We start from the raw sequence: 24,845 nt of genomic DNA on the forward strand, positions 1-24,845 counted from the left end.
TCACCTCATGGACGATCCCATCCTTTCGATTTCCCGAAGACAAAAATGGTCGGATCTTTGCTGGAGATATCACCAAAGGGGTTTGATAAGTTCTCTATCACAACACTTGTAAGCCAAGTGATTCAAATAAAAGTGGTTTTAGAACAAATAAGGAATGGGGAAAAACTCTCATCACATCTTTTTTATAAGAATAAAAGGCACAAAAATCAAGGAAGTTCAATCATGCAATCACTAATTAATAATAAATGTGATTTAATGTTACAATAAATTCTCTTATTCTTATCACAACACCACTTTCAAGAAGTAATAGTATTGGAAAACTAAAATATGTACATGAAAATTATGACAACACTGATCCTGAGGAGATCTAACGGTGGAGAAGGGAAGAGTGCGATGAAAGTGGGTCCACTGATAGATTGTGAATCATCCTTATTAGACTGAGTGAAGCTGTTCATGCCAAGCCAAAAAAGGCAAAAAAATCAGCCGAGCCATGAAGTGGACAAAAAGACGACCACACAACCCAAGCCAAAACTAATTAACTAGATGTGAGATGAAAGAACATCTGAGCCGACCATTATAGAAAACCAATCACATGTAATAACCGACCCTCCTGCAAGATTCGATCCAAAGTAAGATCTGGTTCCATAATATCTCCGATCATTCGAGGGATGCTCCTTAAGTTTCCACGAGAGACTAAGGATTGACTATCAAACTGTATCAATTGACCGCTCCATACTTGCGAAGCTCAACTAATTGATCTTGCCTACCCCAAGCATAACCTAATTCCGCCTCTGTGTGGAGGGTGGATGAAGTTTGCACATAAGCATTAGTTGATATATTTCTTTTAAATACTTTGAATTTTATACTTTAAAAACTTGATTTTATAAATAAGCCCCTTCAATTAAGATGTGTAATAGATATGTACATCATCCATGATTTAAAGATTAATTTAAATATTTGAGCATTGTGAACTTTGTCCTACTTATAGAAAATCTGATTCAGGGATTATATTAATTGATTTCTTAAAAAAAATGAAGTTTAATTTTAAAAATTAACACTTTCGATTGAAATCGTCTATCAGCTCGGTCATTATTAAAAAAATTGATATTACTTGAACATCATTTAAAATGCTAGTTTTATCGACTACAATCCATATGAAGAGGTGAATTACATTATTATGTTGGCGTTTAGTCTTGTCAACCCCAGACTTAGGTAGGGAAATCATACTGGCTAAGCTAAACTGGAACTTAAGACCCAACCCTACGAATTAACATTATTCAACATGATATTTTAAAAAGATATTTTTAGGGTTTATGGTTAAAAACTCCTATATAATATCATTTAATAAAAATTTAGTGTGAGAGTTAATCAACCAGGAAAATTTATTTCATATGAATATTGTATGCAAAAATGTCTGATTTTCACCGTTCATGACAGCAAAGATATATGATGTTAAATCCTATTTTAATTTTTTTTTTAAATTTATGAATGGTGGAGATCGGCAGGGGCAGCTCGTCTCTCGGGTGCCACGCACCTACTTGTCTTCACACAACAACCCAGCCGAGCGGTGATTTTTTATTCTGTTCCACCTCCTGCTTCTCGTACTTCGAAGGAGAAGCAGTGGGCAAGAAAGCCATGGAGGCGCCATGGCGGCGGCGGCGGCGGCGGCGGCGGCGCGCTCCGCTTCCGTATTCGCATCTCCGTCATACAGTTTAACAAAAGCGGCGAATATCCGCTCCTTCACGGCGTCCTCCTCTTCCTCTCTTGTTTATAATATTGTATTACGCGCTCCTCCTACCTTTCTCTCCGAATCTGGCAGGGTATTTTCTAGGTACGCTTTTGTTGCATACTGGAACCACCGTAGCTCTCTGCGTTTTGTTTTAGGAGGAATTAGAGTTTGTTCTGTTGTTGATTTTGAATATGTTTACTGAGTTCCATATTTCTAAACCCAAGTCCTATTGGATGCAAGTTGAGTTCAGTGAATCCGAATTGGATAGAATCTAAACCAACTGCAATTTAATAAATCTTTCCGGTGCAAATCGTGGTTACTGTTTGATTGAACAATTCTTGAATCCAGCTAAATCCCTGAGTTGTTTGCTTGTTGAATATTGGAGGATTTAAAGAGATTTGGATGGTTTTGTGAATAAAAAAGCATTCAAGTTAATGAAATCCCGTTTTTTTCGCTAATCCTTGAGATTAATAAATATATATTCGGGTCCCTAAGGTTTAAGTACACTTCAATATTAATTTTATGCTTATATGAATCTGTAATAAGGTAGTGGGACAAGATTTATTGAAACTATACGTAACATAAGAACCAAACCCTGAATTCTGATTAGTTGTAACATGCAAATTCAACAAACATAATTAGACTATTAATGTATATTTTTGGTCGCCCCGCATTTTCATTTCCAGATACAAATGTTATTTATGATTCAAAACCATTGGCACATTTCTATTCACTCTAGGGAGAAGTAGTCAGTTGAAATTTCAAGAAAAAAATGATCCAATGGATTAAATTAATCAATATCCAACAGAGCTCCTCCAATGGGAATCGGAGAAACAAAGCACGAGTCAACTTCACTAGTGAAACAATCAATAATTGGGTATGAATGGAACAAAAAAGAATTTATTCTACTAAAAATGCAATTTATTTCTATTAAAGAAAATGAATTAATGGTCTGCTATTGTGGAGAAGATTTGCTCAAAATCTAGAAAAATGGTATGGAAGCTTGTATCTGCCCAAACAAGAATCAATTGGGTGGAGGCTCATATATACCTAATAATAGTAGAAAAAAAACTAAAAGTTTGCTGTAGCAAAGTAACTTTTTGTTTTATAAAATTATAATAGAACCACCGCAACTTTACTTAATCTGAGCAAAAAATTAGAAGTACATATAACATTCTTAAAAAATTTGCTTGTCAAGTATGAAAAAATATGAAAGTGTGGGCATTAGATTATTGCTGGAAAACAAAGATTGGATGGAGAGGGGCGGATGGAAATATTCGATTTGGTTATGGTGATATGGTGGAAGTGATTTTAGGCAGAGAGAATATAAAGGTGAAGAAGAGATATTGCAATATGAGAGCAAAGGGGTGAGTAGGGGGCTTTAATGAGATTTAAATCATGTAAATATTAAAGTGAATGGCTTTTGCCAATTTTGATTTGCGACTTTGTGAAACTTGCCAAATACTTGATTTAGTTCCAACTCTATTTGACATTGTTTTATTAGTTGTTTCTTGTGAATGGATTTAAGTATTGCATTTAAGAGGAGTAAATAGGCATACCAAACTCCCTTTGAGTATTACCTTTCCATTTTTTTTTTGTTGCATTGCATGATATCATCTTCCATTTATATCACTTACTGCATCAAGTGGTTCATCTTTCATAGGATAACTAAACTTGTCAATGAAAATTTTAGAGCTTTGGCAATTTCCATGGAAATGATTTTCTCCTTCTGAAAGAAAGATTGTTTTACGATCCTTTGTTTTATATTAACAAAAAAATTATCTTATAATGAGGATGACATAAATTAGCGATGACTCCATCTATCCATCGTTGTTCATTAATTTGAGATTTCAATTAGTTTATAGAATAATTATGCACTCTAATTTTTATTGTTAGTTTTTTGAGATTGTTGTTGAACTTAGTTTGTCAGATGAAAAATATGATTTCACATTGCTTGTGAAAATGGGCTCATAATTGGGCCCAAATAGTTTGCATAAGACTTCTTGTTTATTTGGAGGGATCACCATTGGGAAGGCTAAGAAAAACACCACATGGATAAGACTAATGACCATGATGACCCAATGACTAAGACAACGACACAATATTGATGACTTCTGTTTTTCTAATGCATATTTATTGATAGTTTCTATTTATAGAGAATGTAGCAATGCTTTATGTTATTATAGAGTGGAATTCTCAGCATGATTATATTTTCAGAAGGTTTGCAATGACTTAGAATTATATTATTCATTCAAAAAAATTTCTAGGATAATTGAAGTTTGCAGGAAAGAAAGAAAGAAGATTCTATGTGCTATTGCAAATTAACTTACTAATAATTTATCTATCCTTTTTTTTTTAGTAAATTATTTAATTTTATCATAATAGGAAATCATGTCAGATAAAGGCAGCAACCTTGCAAGAGAAAGAAGAAAAAGTAGGAGTAGAAGACTATTTTCATGTTAAGACGATGCCTAACACAATTAACGAGCCAACAGAGGATGGCAACTCTTCTTCAAAGGAACCTAGTGTGGTGGAGAAATGGGTCATCAAGTTTGAGCAGTCATTGAATGTCCTCCTCACGGTATGTTTTTCTAATATATCCCCTTATGCTGATTTGGTGAAATAATTTTATCTATATCATCCCAATTTAGCTCCCAACAATAATTTAGGCAAAGGTTTCATTCTTCTTTTATATTGCTTGTTGGCAATTTTATGTTGATAAACATGGGATTTAAATTTGCTTCAATCTATTCAATTCCTAGCTTTTCTGCTTAGCATTTTTAGGTTTTGAGAGTTGGGTTTTTTTTTTCCCCCTTTATTTTTAAAAAATGTTAATTCTTCGTTGGAGTTACCTTTTCTTTGTTTTCCAAGTCCCTTATTCTGGTAACCTGTGTTTTTGCTTTCACCAAATACTTGGAAGGCTACTGGATTTCAATCATTATTTAAAAGATAACAGAAAGTTTCAGCATCTTTGGTGCTAGTTTTTACATATATGAAATATTGCTGCTAGAAGTCTCTAGTTAAAAGCTTCACTATTGCTTGGTGAGGGATTTTTGTATGTTGCCACACACTATAGAATTTTTGGAAGATTTCTATCTAAATGACTGGGCACGACATTTTGAATAATAACACATCTTTCTAAAGGAAGAAAATGTTACCTTAAAAATAGGCCTAACCACCTGGATGATGAAAGACTTCGTAAGTCTATGGAACCAGGGGTTTTTCCCCTTATCTTACAGGTGTAAGATAAGTTTCATTTTAATTCTTGAGTCTCGTTCCCTACAAGGACAAACCCTTATTGTTAATTATATATTTAGAGTTGTGAATTGTAAAGAAAATTATCGATTAATATAATGAGTCAAATCATCAAATGTCAGATTTTCACAATTAAAGTGGTTGACGATAAGGGAAGGATCCAAATTGGAAGAATTAAGCTAAAAAAAATGGTACTTACTGTTTTATGACAATGTGTCATGGGAAAGACACAAATTTGGTGATCTAATCATTCAAGTAAGGAAGTTCAAATACATTGAAGAATTTAGAATGATCGAATAGTGAATTCGCATTGATCGTATAGAGTTAAAAGTTAACTTTGAAATACTACATTTGACTAACTGAAAGGATTGGAATTCCTAAGCTAAGGGCAGGTTTTAAGAAAGATTTTTAAATGCGAACGAAAAACACCCTAGACTCTATGAGCAATACTAAGGGGTGGGCTTACTTAGATTTTGGGAATAACATCCCCGATTAGAATGTTCATGGCTTTCCGTCATCCAAAAAATTTTGGTATTCATCAACTATAACCAACGTTATAACCAGAAACCCTCCTTGAACGTCGTAGCATAGATGATTCATAGTTTTGAGGCGGTCTGAAATATCTTCGGCAGTAATCACGGGTTATATAATTTTAAGGTATTTCCTCTAGTATTAGGGGGTAGGTTTATTTATTTTTTATGTCCTAGTCCTTAGCACTAACTATGACACCTAATTAACCTAGGTTTCTATACTTAGACTAACTTGGGGTAAGCGTATGATTCTCAGGGTCCGTTTGGGGCAGCTTGTGCGTTTTAGGATAAACTGCTTATCCTGAAACGCGGCCCGCGGGCCGACCGCAGCGGTCGACCCGCGACCCGCGGTTTGCCGACCTGCGTTTAGTGTAAAAACTCAAACGCAGTTTCGGATAAGCTGGGAAACGCGCGAACCAAACAGTATGGCGGCGTTTTGAAAACGCCGCCCGCACTTATAAGCTGCTCCAAACAAACCCTCAGTTTGGTGCTAAGTTAGCTAACCTAAGGTTCATGTCGGATCTACCTAGGTTATGTTTCAGTTTTTTGATCTTGGTGTATTTTAAATGTTATTTGAAATTCAATATTTAATTCATGTTTTATTTCAATTCCTAGGGTTGTCAGTCGTGGTGAGAAATCAAAGTTTTCCTAAGTTTTTTAGTTTAATTGTGTTTAGGATTTGATTTTGATGTTTGTGGAGAAAACCAATTTGTGAAAGGTTTTCATCCTTCCTTTTATTTTATGTATTTTTTGTTATTTTTGTTTTATTTTTGAAGACTACACATGAAATATAAAATATAAAACTAGTCATGAAAATGACATGTTTTTAGCCTGGATTAAACTTGGGTTAGGATTGAGCTGAAGTATCATGTAAGTGGTATGCTGGTTTGGGCCCGGGTTGGACCTAAGTTGGATCTAAGTTATACCTAGGTTGACCTGGGTTGGATTTAGGTCGACTTGGGTTGACTTGGGTTGGATTTAGGTCAATTTGGGTTGACTTGGGTTTGACCTGGGTTGGTTCAAGTTGGGTCTTGGTTGGGTCGGGTCTGAGTTGGGTCAGTTTGTGTCTGGGTTGGGTTGGGTTGGGTCAGGTGTAGGTAGGGTTAGGGTTGGTTAGATTAGGTTTCGTTTGACCCAAGTCAAACCCAAACCCAAGCCTAATCCAAGGCTATCGAGTTTGGTTAGTCTAGTCTAAACCTAACTTAAAATAAAAGAGCTTAAACTTAAATGAAAGAGGAGGGAAGAGAGGACTTACCGGTGAGAAAACTGATCGAAGGAGTAGGGTCGTCGGAGAAGTTTTTCTTTCTTTTTCCTCTGCTCAAAATACTCAAAGGGCCAGTCCAGTCCTGGAGACAATGGAAAGGCTGCCTATTTATATGCTAGGAAGGCGGTGGTAGGGGTCCTAATCACCATCCATTTACTTTGGACCAACTGCTCTGATCATTCCGGCGGTTCCTAACAGCTGTCGCTGGCGTGACAGTGGGGAGCAACGTGGTAGCGGGGTAGCACTAGTGTGGCACGTGAAGTGACCATGCGAGATTGGGCGTGGTCACGCTCGGGAATGCTCTGGTGTGATCACATAAGGGCTGGGCGTGATCACACCCTGGCCAAGCGTGATCACTCCAGACCACTTTGTGGCGTAACCATGCCTAGGCCAGGCGTGATCACACCATGTCAAATTTTAGCGTAGCTACCTTTAGGCCAATAGGGCAAGGTGCACGTGTTCAAGTAAGTCAACTGCGATAAAAAATGAGGTTAACTAATAGACTCTCAATATGTGTGACAAACTATTCAGAGTACGATGCACATATTACGTGGTTGATAGGGAAGTTGGTTTAATTCCACTGAGGAATTCAATTCAAATATGCTGAAGAGTTGTGATGTGATAGTTTGAAAGTTTATGTTTTTTTGTGTTATGTAAATTTGTGTTGTGTCTGAACACGTCATAAAAGAAAATACAAAAACTTCAACCTAAGAGGTGTATAGAGGCGACTTGGTCAGGATAAATAATACGGGGATCTAAGTTGAAGGCAAGTCAGGTGGTCAGTTTAAAGTAGATAGTTCGAGGTCTGGTGTCTACCTTAAGCTCTGGCCCGGTTGTTTTAGAAGTGAACAATTGGGCCTTGAGCTTCTAAGGGTTTTTCTGCGGTGTGTAATGACCATACCAGAGAGCTGCTCATACTCTATTAGGTTTGCAGAGTCAAGACATTGACTTGTCGAATCTTGTGCAGAGACTGAGGTCAATGAACCGAGTAGGAAAAGTATTCGTGTTGATTATGTTTGTTTATTGTTTAGATGTTCAATGACTAAGACTAAGAAAGATTTCTGGCAATAATATTACTTGCTCCGGATTTAATTTATATTAGTCAAGGCATTGTTGTATTGTACCCGAAAATATAATAAAATCAATAAACCCAATTGCTCAGTGCAGGGGCCGTGTCAGGGCTTTATCTCGACAATAAAGAGCCAATGGTAGTCCGTTCTTCTAGTTCATACTAAACAAACAGTTATCCTAACTCCGTGGTGTGCAATAGCTATATTAGGACCCATCCTAGATTTACAGAGCCAAGGCACCAGTTTTCATTGAGGCCGGTGTGTTAAGAAAAGCTGACAAACCCGAGAGAGGAAAAATATATCTTTGATATTCGATAAGTTAAACCAAGTAAAGTTAAGGTTGAGGGAGTTTCTTTAACTCAGAATTAATAACCTAAAGTATTAATCTATATCATTAGACTCCATTATGACTAGATTAATGAAGTTGCTCTCATCGTGATGGTGGACGTGCTCCAACTTCTGATGAATCCTTAGCCAGACCGGTAGAATGGAATGGTCAAGGTCAAACCAGATCTAACTAACTTATCCAAATGTATTTAGTGATTGTACTAGAGGATAATGACTATTCGCTAGGCTTACTCAGTCAAGGTATAAACCGTGTAACCAACTGTTTGTTGATCAACAACCCACAGACCTGGGAAAGAAAATCGTTTTTTGTAGGTGTTCAATAGACTATACGATTGGAATGGCGTCCATTGACCAACCATAGATTTTCAAGCCTAAAGTTTTGAATTGATCGAACTCTGAAATCCATTGGTATAAGCTAGCCCTGTCGACTTTATGGGTTAGTCCACTCTAACTAGGGGCGTCAATTCAGTTCGGTGGGTTGGGTTTGTGTCCTACTCGAAAATGACCCGATCCGAATCTGGTCAATCCTAACCTGACCAAAATAATAAAATGATCGAATTCTCTAATCTGAATCCAACTCAAAAAATATTCGGGTCAACCCGAACCCAAAATTTTCAAGTCATGTCGGCGTGTCGAGTAAATTTTTTACACCTAGAGATGTCAGTTTGGGTCGGCGGTCGGGTTCATGTTTGACTCGAAAATGACTTGACCCGAATCGGGTCAACCCGAACCTAAACCCGACCCTAAATAATGAATGGTTCAAATTATTTGACCCGAACGCGACTCAAAAAATATTCGGGTCAACCTGATACCAGATTCTTTGAGTGGAGTTCGAGTCGTGTTGGCATGTCAGGTTAATTTTTGACACCCCTAGATCTAACTTCAAGTACGACATTTCAACATATAGTCGGGTTACATAGACATAACCCCGTCTTAGTTTTACTCAACTAAGGTGTTAATTTCATTGGGACCAGATGTAGACCAACCAAAACTGACAGACTCTAAAGGAAGGAAATTATATCGTCGGTGTGCGATAAGTTGGACAGAGAGAAAGTTTGTTATGAGATTTACTTTATCTGAGAGTTACCAACCAAAAAGATTAATCTTCAAAACCAAACTTAATTGGCTTGAGACTAATTAACTTGGTCACATTGTGATGGTTCCATGTGGGGCGTGCTCCAACTTTCAATGGATCAAAGAAAAACTTGTGGAAAGTTTGAATAAGATTAAATTAAGTTTGTCAAACCTTTTTCAGTGTGCGATGAGTATACTAGATGAGAGTAAGAAATGCGTCGATCCATATTTATAACTCAAAAGATTGTCGTGTATAGGGAGGTCAATCAACCCTATCATATTGTGTTGGTGCTACATGGGGCATACTCCAACTTTCAATGAACCTGAAGAAGGTTCAAATAAAATGCTACAATTGGCTAAATTGAAAGGGACATGACATTTGTCGCATTTCAGGTTTACTAGTCCAAAGGATTAACAACCAAAGTCAGTCCTGATTGATTTGAAGTTAATCAACTTAATCACATCGTGATGGTGCCACGTGGGGCATACTCCAACTTTCAATGGATTTGAAGAAGATTCAAATAAAAGGTTACAATAGGTTAAATTGAAAGGGACATATGAGATTTATTGCATTTCATGTTTACTAATCCAAAAGATTAACAACCAAAATCAGTTATGATTGATTTAAAGTTAATCAACCTGATCATATCGTGATGGTGCCATGTGGGGCATGCTCCAACTTCCGATGGATCAAAACAAACTTCTTTCATGCGTGATAAAACTACTTTGAGAAGAGACCTGTGACACTTCTTTGTTTATGACTGCTAGCCTAAAAGATCGATCTCCAAATGCAGCCCTGACTAGTTTGAGATTAGTCAACCCTGTCTCATCATGTTGGTGCCATGTGAGGCGTGCTCCAACCTCCGACGGATTGAAAGAAGTGCAAAATGGATTCGTTGTGTGCCTTGTGTTCGTTTCATGAGAATTTCAAGATTGTTGATTTGTTGGTTTGTTGAAAGAGTTTACTCATTCTTGGGAATTGTGAATTTTCCAGTTGTATTTGTATATAGGACACCGCAGAGGACATTAGCAATCAAGATAGTCTAAGGATGATGTCCTTAAAACTAAGAAAAAGTTTTAATATTCAATTTCTATTTTTGGAGATTTTGATTTGTTGTGTTTGAGTTGTAGTTAGTTGATTTCATGAATTTTTGTTTTGAAAAAGTGTGTTTGTCATGATTCGTTGAAAATATTTATTTTTTATGTAGGTTGATTTTGGATTTTGATTGGGATCAGAATTAGAATTTTGATTTGATTAGCCTCAACATGTTTATGATGGAAACATAGGGACACCTAAAGGAGTAAACAGAGTGATTAAATCAAGTTAGAAAGCACAGAGACTTATATCTAACTTAAGAGCTAATAAAAAAAGATTTGTTTTGATCAACCTGAATACATTAAGGTGGAAAACACGGGGACTCACATTTTACCTAATAGGCGAACATGATGATTAGATCAAGTTAGAAAGCACGGGGACTTACATCTAACTTGAGAGCTAATCAAAGGGGAAATACAACATAACATAACACTAGACCCAAAATAGACTGATTTGATCGATGTTTGATTTTGGAAATCTTTGGCTTGATGTTTTTGTTTGAGAATACAATTGCTTTTGTTTGAAAGTTAATTGTTTTGTTTGGAAATTTTATTCGTTTGTTTGAAAGTTGATTATTTTGAAAATTTTTCGGTGTTTTTTTTTTCAAAATTTTATGTATTTTTTTATTGCAATAGTTGTAGAACACCCTGTGAGAAGTTACACCTTGTCAAATAACAACTAAAATAGTTTATGAACAATGTTTTGAAGCTTGAAAAATTTGAAGGCTTTGATGTTTTGTTTTTTTTATTTCAAGCTTCGGACCCAGTCTTCATTTCAAGGATTTACGTTTTGATTGGATTATAAGAAAGTTGATATTTGAGATTTTAAAGTTTAATTGAGTTCAATTTTAAGTTTGTCCTTTAACAACCCAAGTTTTCTTTAAAGATTTAAGGATTCGGTGATTGTCAGACTTTCATTGGAGTCCTAAAATTGAATTTTATTGAGTGAAATGTTTTGATTTCCCAGTTTATGAATTTAGAAATTATCATAGTATTTAAGATTGTACCATAATTTGATTGGAGTAGATTTAGAATAAATTCAGTCACAAACTGAGGAAATGAATAATTCAAATTTTCATTTAAAATTTCAAAGATTCAACCGTAATTTGACTCCCTTAGACTTCTAAACATATTTTCCTTAGACACATTACATTTTTTTAGGTAGTGCCCTTTGATCGAAGGCATCAGACGTTTGTCTTTGGAGTCCACTGATTGGTAAGAACCTCCTTGGTAGACGAAGAGAGTTAAGACGACAGATAAAGGAGGCATGATGTTCATATTCAAAATGAAACTCGAAATGGAATGCAATCACGCACATTCATATCATATTGATCCCTCCAAATTGATTGATTACTCTTTTAATCAAATTCACATTTCAAGTTAGGACTCAAATGATGTATATATTTTTCACGTGGGACTTCTTGATGTAGGATAGATTTTCATTAATATCAAATAATTTGGTTCTTTCTTTAATTCCCACATTTTTTACTCTAGGCAGAGATCAAAATTTTTATTTTTGTATATTTAAAATATTTTCACTATCCAATGATATTTTAAATCAATTAAGAGTTAATCAATCAATTCAATTTTACTACGCATTTCTCATAAATATAATATCATAAGAATTTTCTCACGAAAGTTTAAGTTTTTTCAATGAAGAGATATGTTCGATCCCAATTTTTTATTTATGCTCACCTCAAACTTCTCCTCAAAGAGGCGGGTTATCTACTTTTAAGAATTTTGAATGTCTGATTTCTGCATATTGATAATTCTCAAACTTTTCTTGACGTGGTTTACCAACATATTGTAGTCCATTTGAAAGTTAAGATCATTTTGATTTGACTCAGTTATCACTTAAAAAGTTTCAAAATATGTTTGGTTAGTTTATAATATTTTAATTGTATAATTTCAATTATTTTGAGATATTTTAAGGTTCAGGCAAAAATTATTAAAAGAACTTAATTATTTTCTAAAATTGATTGCTAATTTCCCTTTTAATGAGCATTTACATCAGATCAGATTGTCAGAATTCCTCTCAGGAGTCGTAAAATATAGTTCATAACTTAGTTGTGTGAATTGATTTAAGGCGAGTGAATAAGCAAAGTTCTATTCCCCAAGCATGGCATACAAGACTGAAAACATGTAGCACAAGAAACACAATCACAGAAAGTGCCAACTTGTGATCGCATCATAGCCCAAATGAGAATAACAATATGAAGTCCGCAATGTACTGCATCATCACATAACATAAATAGTCCAAGCATAGCCTAATTTATCAAAACAAACACAAATATACCATAAAGAAAAAGCATTTATTATGCCTCTACTTGTTATTGTCCCATCCCTCCATCTCGTCATCATCCATGGTACAAAGCTCAAACAGTGGCAAGATTGAATCAAAATTTAAATTTATAAAATTAGAATATAAAATTAGAATATAAAAATATATAAAGTAACATAAAAAATTTTACATCAAACTTTAATCAAAACTTAACAAACAATATATATATGAAGAACTACTTAAAGAATATTATGTGGTAAGATGATATTATGGAGACTAAAAATTAGATTCTATAAGAAAAAATTAGGTTAGTTATGATATATGGATCAGAGTGTGGAGCAATAAGACTATAAGACTCACAGATAGCTAAGTTTGGAGTGATAAAAATGAAAATAGAAAGATATATGCACGATAGAACTCAAGTATAAATTGAGAATGATTATATCAAAAGACCAACTAAAGTGTCATTTATTCGATAAGAAAGTTGAAAATAGATTTGGGTCTAAGGGCATTTATAATGAAGTTTAGATGTTACATCCACTAAATGTGTAATAAAATTAATGTCAAAGGATTAGTAAGAAAAAAAAACGAATAGAGGTAAGAATTTTTTTTAGTTAAATTTTTTTTTTGTGAAGTGTAGGTGTTATGCAGAAAACAGTAGAATAAATGGAAAATGAGGTTTCATAGAGCCAGCCCTGATGTGTTGGGATAAGACTAAGATGGTGATGATGATGCTTCTTTATAAGACACTAAGTTATATGCCCTTAAATTTTTTTATACTTAAAACGACAGTTTTTACCCATTATACCAGTTAATTTTCGTGTTCAACATATTGTTCGGGTTAGTTTTGACTTAAACATACAATTCTTATTACTTTTCCACAAAGTTCGTTTTTTTTAACTGATGGTTTATTTTATTTTTCGCTTTGCTTCTACTGGCATCCTTCTTTGTCACAACATCTTTCTCATTGTTTTTTTTAAACATCTTTATCATGGTTGATTGACAGATTTTCCAGTTTTTTGTGCCTTATTTTTTGAACTTTCATCATTATTTAAGAAATATGAACACGCTCAGATTACTGCTGTCTCATCCAGTCACATGAAAATATTTGTTTTAATATCTTAGTACACCCTTTTTTCACTGCATTAGGTGTCATGCTTCTAGATATCGTCAGCTCTGAAGATGTTTTTCTTCCCATTTATCTACTTTTGTGGTTCATTTCATTCTCATTTCTACTGCTTTGATCGCACTGCAAATTGGCTTCCTACCATAAATGTTAGGCATTTGCATACATACCACACAATTCTTATGTATTTACATATCAACACCTAGACATTCATATTTACATGCATAGCACTCAAATCTTGTAGAACACTACAAAAATACCACCATCAATATCTTTTAAAAAGCGAAATACACCTTTTCATGCATTGGTTTATAACAATGCATTGGTTTATAACACCTTATAACACCAAGGTGTTATAAGTGTAAATGTCAAACTTTGGGTGTTAGATATATAAAAAACATAATAATTGTGGTATTTACATAAATATTGCTAAATGTTAATGAAATGGCATTTTCTTTTACAGGATTCAGTAATCAAGGTACTTGATTTATTTTACCAAGACCGTAATTACGCAAGGTTCTTTGTATTAGAAACAATTGCGAGAGTACCATACTTTGGTGAGTGTTTGTTATATTGTAGTTATACTGTTATAGTTAGAGAAAGTTTACTTCTTTGTGCATCTTTCAGTTTTCAGCTGTTGTTCTTGTAATTTTGCATGCTTTAGTGATTGAAAGGGAAGCTTTATACCAATCTTTACAATTTTTTTTTTTTTTTGTTTATCAGCTTTTATATCTGTACTGCACATGTACGAGAGTTTTGGGTGGTGGAGAAGAGCTGATTATCTAAAAGTCCATTTTGCAGAAAGTTGGAATGAGTTGCACCATCTATTGATTATGGAGGTATTACTATTTTCTCAGAGCTTTTGGCTTTTATGTTGGGAGGCATTCGATGCTCATTTTAGTCAAATTTATAGTTTAATCTTTCTCTATCAATATTTAGTCCAGTTCTGTTAGTTCGAAGTCATATAAGCAAATTATCTTTTAGTTCTCATATATGTCAGAACTTTCATATTGAAAATTTTCTTTGGTTTTTTTTCTTTTTTTTCTTTTTTGTAGGTAAAGTGTTAGAAGTTATATTAGGAAATAACTTATTCCTATTAAAAGTTATGAAGATTATATTTATTTTCTATATATCTTTATTTCCTTTCCTATTTTAGATTTATATTCCTGGATTGGGTTTATTTTCTTTCCTAATTTTCTTTCCTATTTTATGTTGTTTCCTTTATCTTCAAGTAATTATTATGAATTAATTAATTGGAGATATAGGAGTTACATCTTTTCTTTCATATTATTTTCTCTTATTTGTCTTTCTTATCCTAGGATTCATGTAAGGGTTATTTTTTACCCTCTTTCATATCAATAAAAATATCCTGCTTAATTCTACATTATTCTGGATTTTAATATGGTATCAGAGCCTTGAAATAAACCCTAGAGTACCCTTCCATTGAAAACTTCCTATTACCTGCAGTCGACAATCTTTGTCGTGCTGCAGACCCTTCCTCAACCTTCTCTTTTCAAATTTACCACTGGAAACTTCCTTTCTCTGCAGGCACCGCAACCGAAATTTTCGTGTTGCAGTTTTTCCCGCTGCTGTAACTCCCTCCTAGACCCTTTCCTAGTCGCCGAAACTCCTTCCCCTGCAGTTTTTCCGTCGGAAAACTCTCCCAATCAGCGGTAGATCAATCAATGTCCTCTTCCCGGCGGTCTCGTAGAGCTCCTCCAAGTCTAGATAATTGGTAGAAGACGAGCATGGTAGGTTTTGACCTCGACAATGAGAATTGCATTGTAGTTGTATGTCACTCTCCGCTATATTCTAGAAATTGGCAAGTCAAACATGTGATGAAAAATTCCAGAGAAGATCAGATTGTGGAGAGCAATTCAAAGAATTCTTGAAGATTCTATCCAATTCTAGAGAATTGAGAAGGAAAAGCTCTGAAAAGCTCACGAATAACCTAGAATGTTCTAGGGCTATGTGTGTAATAAAAGAGGAATGTATAACTCTCTAAAAACTAGAATAATTTAATGTATTCTAGAATGTTCCATTAGACTTGGACGGGGCTAAAAATATGAGCCCCTCCCCTCATTTGTAATCACCTGAGCATTGAATCAAAGCTTTCAAGAGTATTCAAGTGTGAAGTGTTCATTTCTCTCTATTCTTCTTTTTAAGAGTGTTTGGTGCTCACAAGTCCAAGCTTTGTGAGGATTAGACTGATTTAGTGCTAAAGGAGAACGCTAAAGCCGCACGGGTGACTTGGGGATAGTTAGTCTGTGATAATTGGTATCAGAGCCTTGATTTGAAGGAATGACAAAAAGTGTCAAAGAGCACGTGATGGAGTCGGAAGCCACTAATGTGGAGTCATCTCAAGGGCGAGGTCACCAGGAGCAAAGAGATCATGTTGCACCCAAGCCACATGGGAGGTCCAAGGAGATCATGCATGACTTTAATTTACGTCTTGCTTGGATGGAGGAGGCAATGAATGACATGGAGGGTTAAGTAGAGGATCTTGGCCTAAAGGGTTGATGAACTCGAGGAGGAGGACGTCACTATCCATTCAAGAATCAGAGGTATGATGCTCCAACTTGAGGAGACCTTAATGGGCCATATGACTAAGTTACAGGAGGATTTGTTAGGGAAGCTCTAAGAGGTGCGGAGAGCCTATGAGGAGGAGATGAGCGACATGCATGCTGGTTTGGAGGAGATGCATGGAGACATTTCGCTGTGCAAGAGGGCAACTAGCGGCATCCACAAGTCATCCCACTTTCGAAGCCAAGAGGATTGAAGTTCCAAAGCCTATGAGTTTTGGAGGGGTTCTCAACGCGAAGGAAGTAGACAACTTTCTATGGGGACTAGAGCAATACTTTGGAGCGATGGAGATTGCTGATGAAGATGCAAAAATACAATTTACCTCTCTTTATCTTTCGGACATCGCTATGCTTTAGTGGAGAAGAAGAAAATGAGATGTAGAGAAAGATTTGTGCTCTATGTCCACTTTCAATGACTTCAAGAATGAGCTAAAGAGGTAGTTCTATCCCGATCTGAGGCGAGCATTCCGAGTTGGAGTCTCGGGCCCGGCTGCGAAGGCTTAAGCAAGAGGGTTTGATTCGAAACTACATCAAGTAGTTTACAAGCTTGGTTCTTGGAATCCCAGATATGTCAGACAATGATGCTCTCTTCAACTTCATGGATGAGCTCCAATATTGGACAAAGATCGAGCTTAGGAGGCGAGGAGTGCAATATCTTGTAATTGTCATCACGGTTGCCGAAAGCTTGGTTGATTATTCAATGGAGTCTAGAAAGCTTGGAGATAAGAAGAGTTGCGATGTCAAAGGTGGGGATGACAAGGGCAAAAACAAGGAGGAGAAACGTCACGAATCAACTCTAACAAAAGTAAGGGATAAGGGGAAGACTAACAACAAGCCATATCAAAATCGCTGCTTTCTTTGTGAAGGACCTCATTGGGCAAGGGATTGCCCTCAGAAGAAGGCCCTCAACGCTCTTCTTGCAAGACATTAAGAGGAAAAATAAAGTGATAGGGAAAATGACATGGAAAAATGACATGGAGGGACATGGAGGCACATGTGGGATCTCTTCAATTGTTGAACGGGATGCAAACTCCGACAAAACCCCAAGGGAAGGGGTTACTCTTTGTGAATATGACAATAGGAGGGAAGACCACCAGGGCAATGATGGATACGGGTGCTTCTCACAACTTTATCTCCAGCGAGTAAGCAAAGAGGTTGGGGTTGTAGATGTCTAAAGGAGGGGGCTCCATTAAAGTCGTCAACTCAGCAGAGATGCCAATCGACGGAGTGGCTAAGGGAGTCAAGACCAACATTGGGGCATGGTCAGGTATTCTAGACTTCTCTGTCGTTTCTTTGGATGATTACAAAGTTGTCCTAGGAATGAACTTCTTGGAGCAAGCAAAAGCATTCCCAATGCCATTTGCCAATAGCCTATGCATCATGGAAGGGAGTCAAGCTTGCTCAATACCGATAATAAGGTTAAGCAAGCAAAGATCCAAAATGCTATCGGCAATTCAGCTGAAGGATGGCATTGCGCAGGACAAGAGAGACAAGTTGACTATTCTTCATGATACTAATGAAGGAGAAAAGACACAAGGAGTTGGGATGCCAAGGAATGTGGTGGAGGTTCCTAATGAAACACCACCAGGAAAGAAGAAAGGTGGTTTCACAAGGTTGGAGGCAAGGGATAAGCCGTCAGCCAGGAAGACTTGATGTATGACACCCCTCTCCCACAACAACATGCACAATGGAGAAGCCGCAATGAGGGCATTGCGGGTTTAAGTGGGGGAGAGTGTCATGCTCCGCTATATTCTAGAAGTTGGCAAGACAAACATGTGATGGAAAATTCTATAGAAGACTGGATTGTGGAGAGCAATTCAAAGGATTCTACTCAATTTTAGAGAATATGAGAAGGAAAGACGCAAGAATAACCTAGAATGTTCTAGGGCTATGTGTGTAATAAGAGAGGAATGTAAAACTCTCTAGAAACTAGAATAATTTAATGTATTCTAGAATGTTCCATTAGGCTTGGAGGGGGCTATAAATATGAGCCCCTCCCCTCATTTGTAATCACCAAAGCATTGAATCAAAGCTTTCAAGTATTCAAGTGTGAAGTGTTCCTTTCTCTCTACCCTTCTTCTTCAGAGTGCTTGGTGCTCACAAGTCCAAGTATTGTGAGGATTAGACTGATTTAGTGCTAAAGGAGAGCGCTAAAGCCACACGGGTGACTTGGAGAAAGTTAGTTCGTGATATGTAGCCGGCAACGCGGAATTGATGTTGTTCTCAATGATGAATCCAGGCGTGAGACTCCTGCCATTGTTTGCTTTGGGGAGAAGCAGCATTTCAGATCCTAAGCTGCAGCTTGATCCTAGTATCTTACCATTTGCTGGCTCTGAAGGGCCAGATGGTTTTCTGCTTATCTATGCTGGGTACCTTGGTGAGCAGAAGTTCTTCACGCCAACGCAGGTTCTCTCGAATTTGAAGGGCATTACTGCGACTAATCTCAATGCTTCTGTGGTCGACTGTTGCATTGGAAAGCATTGGGAAGCATTGGGATTCCGGCGTATTTCACTGATTTGCAGAGAAGAGCTGCAATTGATGCTGCCACAACTTTGGATTTGCATCCTCTCCATTTGTTCCATGAGACTTCTGCCATGGCTTTGGCTTATGGCATATGCATAACTGATTTGCAGGAAAATGATCAGCTTAATTTTGCATTTATTAATGTTGGTCATGCAAGAATGCATGTTTGTATTGCAGGTTTCAAAAAGGGGCAGCTGAAGATCTGGGCAAATGTGTATGATCGATCTCTGGGTGGTAGGGATTTTGATGATGTTTTGTTCAAATACTTTGCTGCCAAGTTCAAGTATGAATATAAGATTGATGTTTACCAAAATGCTCGTGCGTGCCTTAGGCTCAGTGCAGCGTGCGAGAAGCTGTATAAAATGTTGAGTGCAACCCCGAGGCGCCATTGAATATTGAATGCTTGATGGATGAGAAAGATGTCAAGGGGTCCCAACAGAGGAGTTCATCGTTGGTTTGCTTGCAAAACGACTTGAAAAAGACTATTACAGAGGCGAGACCGGATGTATCCTTTAAAGGAATCCCAACAGCCGACCTACAGGCCCTCCTCGTTGCAGACTCTTTTCATGCAGTAGTGCCTTCTCTGAAGCTTTTTCCTATATTAGGCTCTTCTCATGAGCTTTTCCTGCAACAGGTCCTCCACCGAGTTCTTTCTGCTGCATGCCTACCTCCAAAGCTTTTTTCTACAGTAGGTCCTCCTTTGGAACATTTTCTTGCAGCAGGCCTTCCTCCGGAGTTTTTTTCTGTCGCATGCCCTCTTTCGAAGTTTTTTTATGATGCAGACCCTCCTCTAAAATCTTTCCTGCAACATACCTTTCTTTGGAGCCTTTTTCCTGCATCAAGCCATCCTTCAATATCTTTTACTGCAACAGACCCTCCGGATTTTTTTTCTGCAGCAGGTCTACCTCCAAGCTTTTCCTTTTATTTTGCAGATCATACTCTATAGTTTTTTTGGAGGTTGTCCACTTTCCTGCAAGCTCCCTGCAACATTGCTTATAGGAGTTTTTTGCTTACCAACAGACACTGCAGGAATTGCAGTTAAAGACAATCGCAGTCAAACTAGAAGTCAATTTTTTTTTGCAGGTTATCTACTTCTCCGCAAACTCCCCTAAAGCATTATCTATAGAAGTCTTTTGCCTACCGACAGACAATGTAGGAATTGCGGTCAAAGATAACCGCCATCAACTAGAAGTCAGCTTTTCTTGCAAGTTGTCTACTTCTCTACAAATTATCCCGCAACATTACCTGTAGGAGCCTTTGTTGGCCATTATTTTTGAAAAAGTTGATTTTTGTAAAATATAAAAATAGTTTTGATGTAAATACGATCTTTGAAAGTAACATTTTAATTTAAAAATATATGAGACCAAACGAGTCTCACATATTAAATAGTTTGAACGGCTGAGCGCGATACCACAAATAATACACTATCCCGAAGGATAATCATACCACTTGAAAGTAAGCTCCACCACCTAAAATAAGGAGTTTGTGAAATCCGTTTGGTCTGCAAAAACCTTTTATAAATGGTCGACAAGTTTTCCTACCTAATATAATGATTAGATAAGGTTTATTTCACCTGAGTTTCAAGTTCCATATAGAGACAAACCCTTATAGTTTATTACATCTTAAATGACCGGGGTTACTTAAGAATACTTTCGATTAAGATCAGTGGTTTTGTCTTACAGATTTTAAAATTTAGGTTTTCAAGATTGGACACGGGAAAATCAAATGAGAGGGGCTCAAACAGGAACAATTATTTTAAGGAATTCAAAGGAATGAAGAGTAAGAGATATCACAAATCTAGGGGAAACCCTAGTGATTTTCCAACTATCCTATTGTTTGGCTTTATGTCTTAATATTATTCAATGTTTAATCCTGCAATTTATTTTTAGAATTGAGGACTTACATTCACACGATATCCGATCGTGCAAATAACCTAAAAAGATAGAAGGTATTACACCGTATCGTACGATAACCTCGGAATCCTAAAAGTGTTAGGACTTATAATTGCACAACTGTGTTGTGCAAAAGCCCTAAAGATAAGGTAAAGATTTACGTTGCGCTAAGCAAATTACCTCGAAGTCCCATGACTTATTATTTAAACTAAGGAAAATGCTTAGTTGACGTGAACTTGTTTTGATGTTACAGATCCATCTCGAAGTTGCTCTTCTGTGTGTCCTCGTTGTGCTACCTACGGTGTTCGCTTCAAGCTCCCCGTCGTAACACCTTCGGATTCGATGTTAATTTTAAGGGTACATGCAATTGTTTAGTCAATGATCTGCTGCCGGATACCTCCTATGAAACCAATTACTGGCCTTCTACTCTAAGGTATAGTGTGTAAAAGAAACAGTAGCAGGTATAAGTATAGTGACAGAATTTAGGAAATGAGCTAGCATGCATTGTATCAACAAAATGAATACCACCTAGAAAACTCAAGAAAGAGCGGCAAATGACCCATGATGAAATAAAACTCGAGAAAATCGGCAAATAACTCACGACGGAAATTTCCAAGCAAAAACAGCAAATGACAACTCAAAGAAAGTCACCGAAAACACGAGAAGATCCCGGAAAAAGACCACGACTGCTTTACCAAAAGTTCCAGTAAAATCACACGAAAAATCCGAAGAAAGAAAAATCGCATGCACTCGGGTCGTGGCTAGGCTCAGATATTATATATTTATACTCGAGGGATGTCGAAGGCTACTATCGGTCACCCGAATGTATGGAGCTCGTCACTCAACTAGAAGGGTGTCCTACTAAACCTAACTCAGGAGAGTGCTCCTTAGCCCGATACTGGTAATTGACAAGTGGACAACGAAGTTATAATACATTTAAAATTTATATTTTAGCATGCACATGGACTTCAGGCATACAAAAGGAAGTTGTATCAATTTTGTAGTAAATTTTGTAAATATTGTATCTGTTTTTATCGTGTCTGTTCTTATCAGTTTTGAAAATTATGATTGTCCACGAGTCGATCACGCCGTCGGAGGTAGGATCACCAACAACCTAAGAAAGTACGAATCCCCCGCTAGTCTTGTGTCGGTGAATGATACTATCGTCCTACGGTTTACTATGTCCCAAGATTGGATCCTGATGTCGTAGGATAAAATATCATTCTGCTCTACCACCGGTGTGCCTTTGTCATCACCGCCCTAAACCCCAAAACAAAACAGACAAACTTGAGATCTTGCTTGATAGTTCATATATAACAAAAAACTATACATGCACTTATGCATCGGACATAAGCACCAAAAGTCTAAACCAAAAAGCAAGAAAAGCAAACAAAAAATCAAGAAATGAAAAAGAAAGAAGACCAACCCTCTTCCAAAACAAATTTAGAAAAGAAAAGCCAAAGTGGCAGGAGGGTTAGCCTAAAACATCCGACTGGCGGGACTTTCTCGAATGAGTAAAAAGAGGTGAAATACACTCTCATTCTAGCCATGAAACATCTTCAAAAGATACAACTTAGAAAATTCCCAATCATTCTCAAATATCAAGAAATTCTTCATCTTTTCTATATCTTCTCTTCTTCTTTTTTTTTTTTAATATTGCAAATGATCTAGCCCGCAGAATTGGGCCCCGAAACATTTCCAAACACCTAGCAGATCATTCCTCGGAAAAGAGCATCTGAATTCCTTCAAACATTAAGAATTTGACAAATTTCATTTCACCAATATCAAAATATTCGATTTCGCATCAAATTAAAAAAATTCTAATGCCACATGAAACCCACACCATTCAAGGATCCCACATAAGTACTCATGACTGGGGCAACAAGGAAAACCACCCAAAATAGGCTCACGGGTAAGGGTAACAAGAGAAGCCAACCCAAGCTCAGCTCAAGAGCAAAGGCACCAAGGAGGGACTAAGAGCACAGAGAGGAAATAGAGCACAGAGAGGAAATCGACGATCATCAAGCTCACGGGCAAAGGCACTAAGGAGGGCAAACCGAATCCAAATTAAAATTATAATAGGATCACAGGTAGGCACAACAGAAGAGGCTCAAACCAGCCCCACAACAACACACTCAACCAAGTATTCATCACCATGGCAACAGGGAAAAATTACCCAACAAATGCATAAAGGGCCCAAACACCTTAGTAAATAAATCACCCAATTTCCATGGTCAGGGGCTGAAATGGCTCTCGAACAAGGCAGCAAATAAAACATTCCAACTGTACCCCAAAAGAAAAGAAAGGGGTTCCACCAATTCTCAAACAAATGACAAAAGTAAACCAAGCTCCACCAGTAGAGAATGCTCCAGGTGGCTCTCGGGTGAGGGCATCCAAAAGGGGCAGAATAGGGGCACAAACCAACATCTGGTCCACGGGTAAGAGTAGCAAGATAAGCCACCCAGCCAATAGGGGAAATCACGGTTGGGATGCCCACGGGTAAGGGAGCAACCCACACACTATCCAAATACTCACAGCCAGGGCCAACAAGAAACATTCAAACAAAACAGAAGAATACTACAAGGAGTGCTCACAGCCAGGAACATCTAGAGAAGCCACCAACTGTAATCCAGATAGGGGTAGTAGCCATAAGGGATGAAATCAAGCCACTAAAACAGGCTCCTCAAAGCATTGATAGTAAATTCCAACATGTATTTCGAACAAGGGATATATTAGGAAATAAAACCAAGCATCTGAAGCCAAATACTCAAAGGCTAAACAGATACCAACATGCATTCAAACAGGGACAACAACTGAAAAAAACTGAAAGAAAAAAAAAAAAAAAAAAAAAAAAAAAGACCAAAACCAACTACAAAAAGTCTTAGAAACCAAATTTCAGCTGCTCGTGCATTTCGAACGTAGAAGGCAACAAAGAAACAGCAAAACAAGGCCCTAAACAGGGCTCAACATCATTAAAACCGAGCCATCATAGGGCAAAACCGAGCGCAACACAGGGTCAAAACCGAGTCTAACACAAAACAAATCCCTCAAAGCTTTAAAACCCAAAATTTGCACCCATCATATAGTCCGAACAGGGGTAACAATAATAAAGTGCTCAAAAATCAAATCCCAAATCTACATTTCATTCAACATGTGATTCAAATAAGGGAATAACAAGAAACAAGACGACCAAAATAGTTCCCCAACATAAAGGTTTCTTCCAGCTTGCATTTCAAACAAGGGCAACAACAATAGGGAACCAACATCAAGCCCCAAATCAATATTCCATCTAGCATGTACTTCAAATAGGTAAATAGCAACATAGAGCAAAATTGAGACCTCAAAATAAGCTCCCAAGAAATCCGAAAAATTAAATTTTCACCCAATATGCAATTCAAGCAAAGAAGATAGCCACAGGGAGCCAAAACTAAGCCCCAATTCGAGAATAAATCTGAGCTTTTCTCTCTTTTTTTATAATAATTTTGCTGTGCAAGCCTCCCTAGCATCCTCCACATTTTCCAAAAAATGCATTTTTAATTTGTGCATCTCGCTCATATGTTCCAACTCACCAATTCTATAGCCATTCTCATTCTTAACATTAAACTCAATTAGTTCTTAAAGTAACCTTCACTTCTCAATTTCAAACGCATTAGAAGAATGCATTCAGGAGCAATTCCAAGTGATGAAGATTAAAAGGATCATTCTTTAGGTAAGTAATCATCAGGGCAAAATTGTCAAAATACATCTTTATAAATTATGAGCACATTAAACCCAAGGCATGAAAATAGAATAAAACAGATAATTCGTTTGAATGTTTGCAGAAAGGAGGAAGAGGGTTACTTTTTGATGCAGATTCAAAGCAAACTCAAGAACAAGCCTAAGAAAATAAAATCAACAAAACCTCCCTTAAGAACCTTGATGTAAAAGCACAAGTCTCCTGAAAGCCTCGAGAAATACAGCAGCGAATGCACACGTCAAGGATGCCACAATTCCTTCTCTTCTCCTCTCAAAATTTTTAACAGCCCACCAACATGTCCTAGGAAGAGCTTTTATAAGCAGGGAAAAGAGGAAGAGCG

General features: G+C 36.9%; 1 protein-coding gene across 1 annotated transcript in view; it reads left to right on the forward strand.

Annotated features, from left to right (window-relative positions):
- The first annotated feature begins 1,646 nt into the window (after positions 1–1,646).
- The window catches only part of LOC110026236 (ubiquinol oxidase 4, chloroplastic/chromoplastic), a 40,535-nt gene continuing 17,336 nt past the window's right edge, over positions 1,647–24,845 (forward strand). The window contains exons 1-4 of the mRNA XM_020727105.1: positions 1,647–1,831; positions 4,115–4,310; positions 14,236–14,329; positions 14,496–14,611. Coding sequence (XP_020582764.1) covers positions 1,647–1,831; positions 4,115–4,310; positions 14,236–14,329; positions 14,496–14,611 — 591 coding nt within the window. The remainder of the gene's footprint in view (positions 1,832–4,114; positions 4,311–14,235; positions 14,330–14,495; positions 14,612–24,845) is intronic.

Source organism: Phalaenopsis equestris, unplaced genomic scaffold, assembly GCF_001263595.1.
Source record: "Phalaenopsis equestris unplaced genomic scaffold, ASM126359v1 Scaffold000359, whole genome shotgun sequence".
Classification (NCBI taxonomy): domain Eukaryota; kingdom Viridiplantae; phylum Streptophyta; class Magnoliopsida; order Asparagales; family Orchidaceae; genus Phalaenopsis; species Phalaenopsis equestris.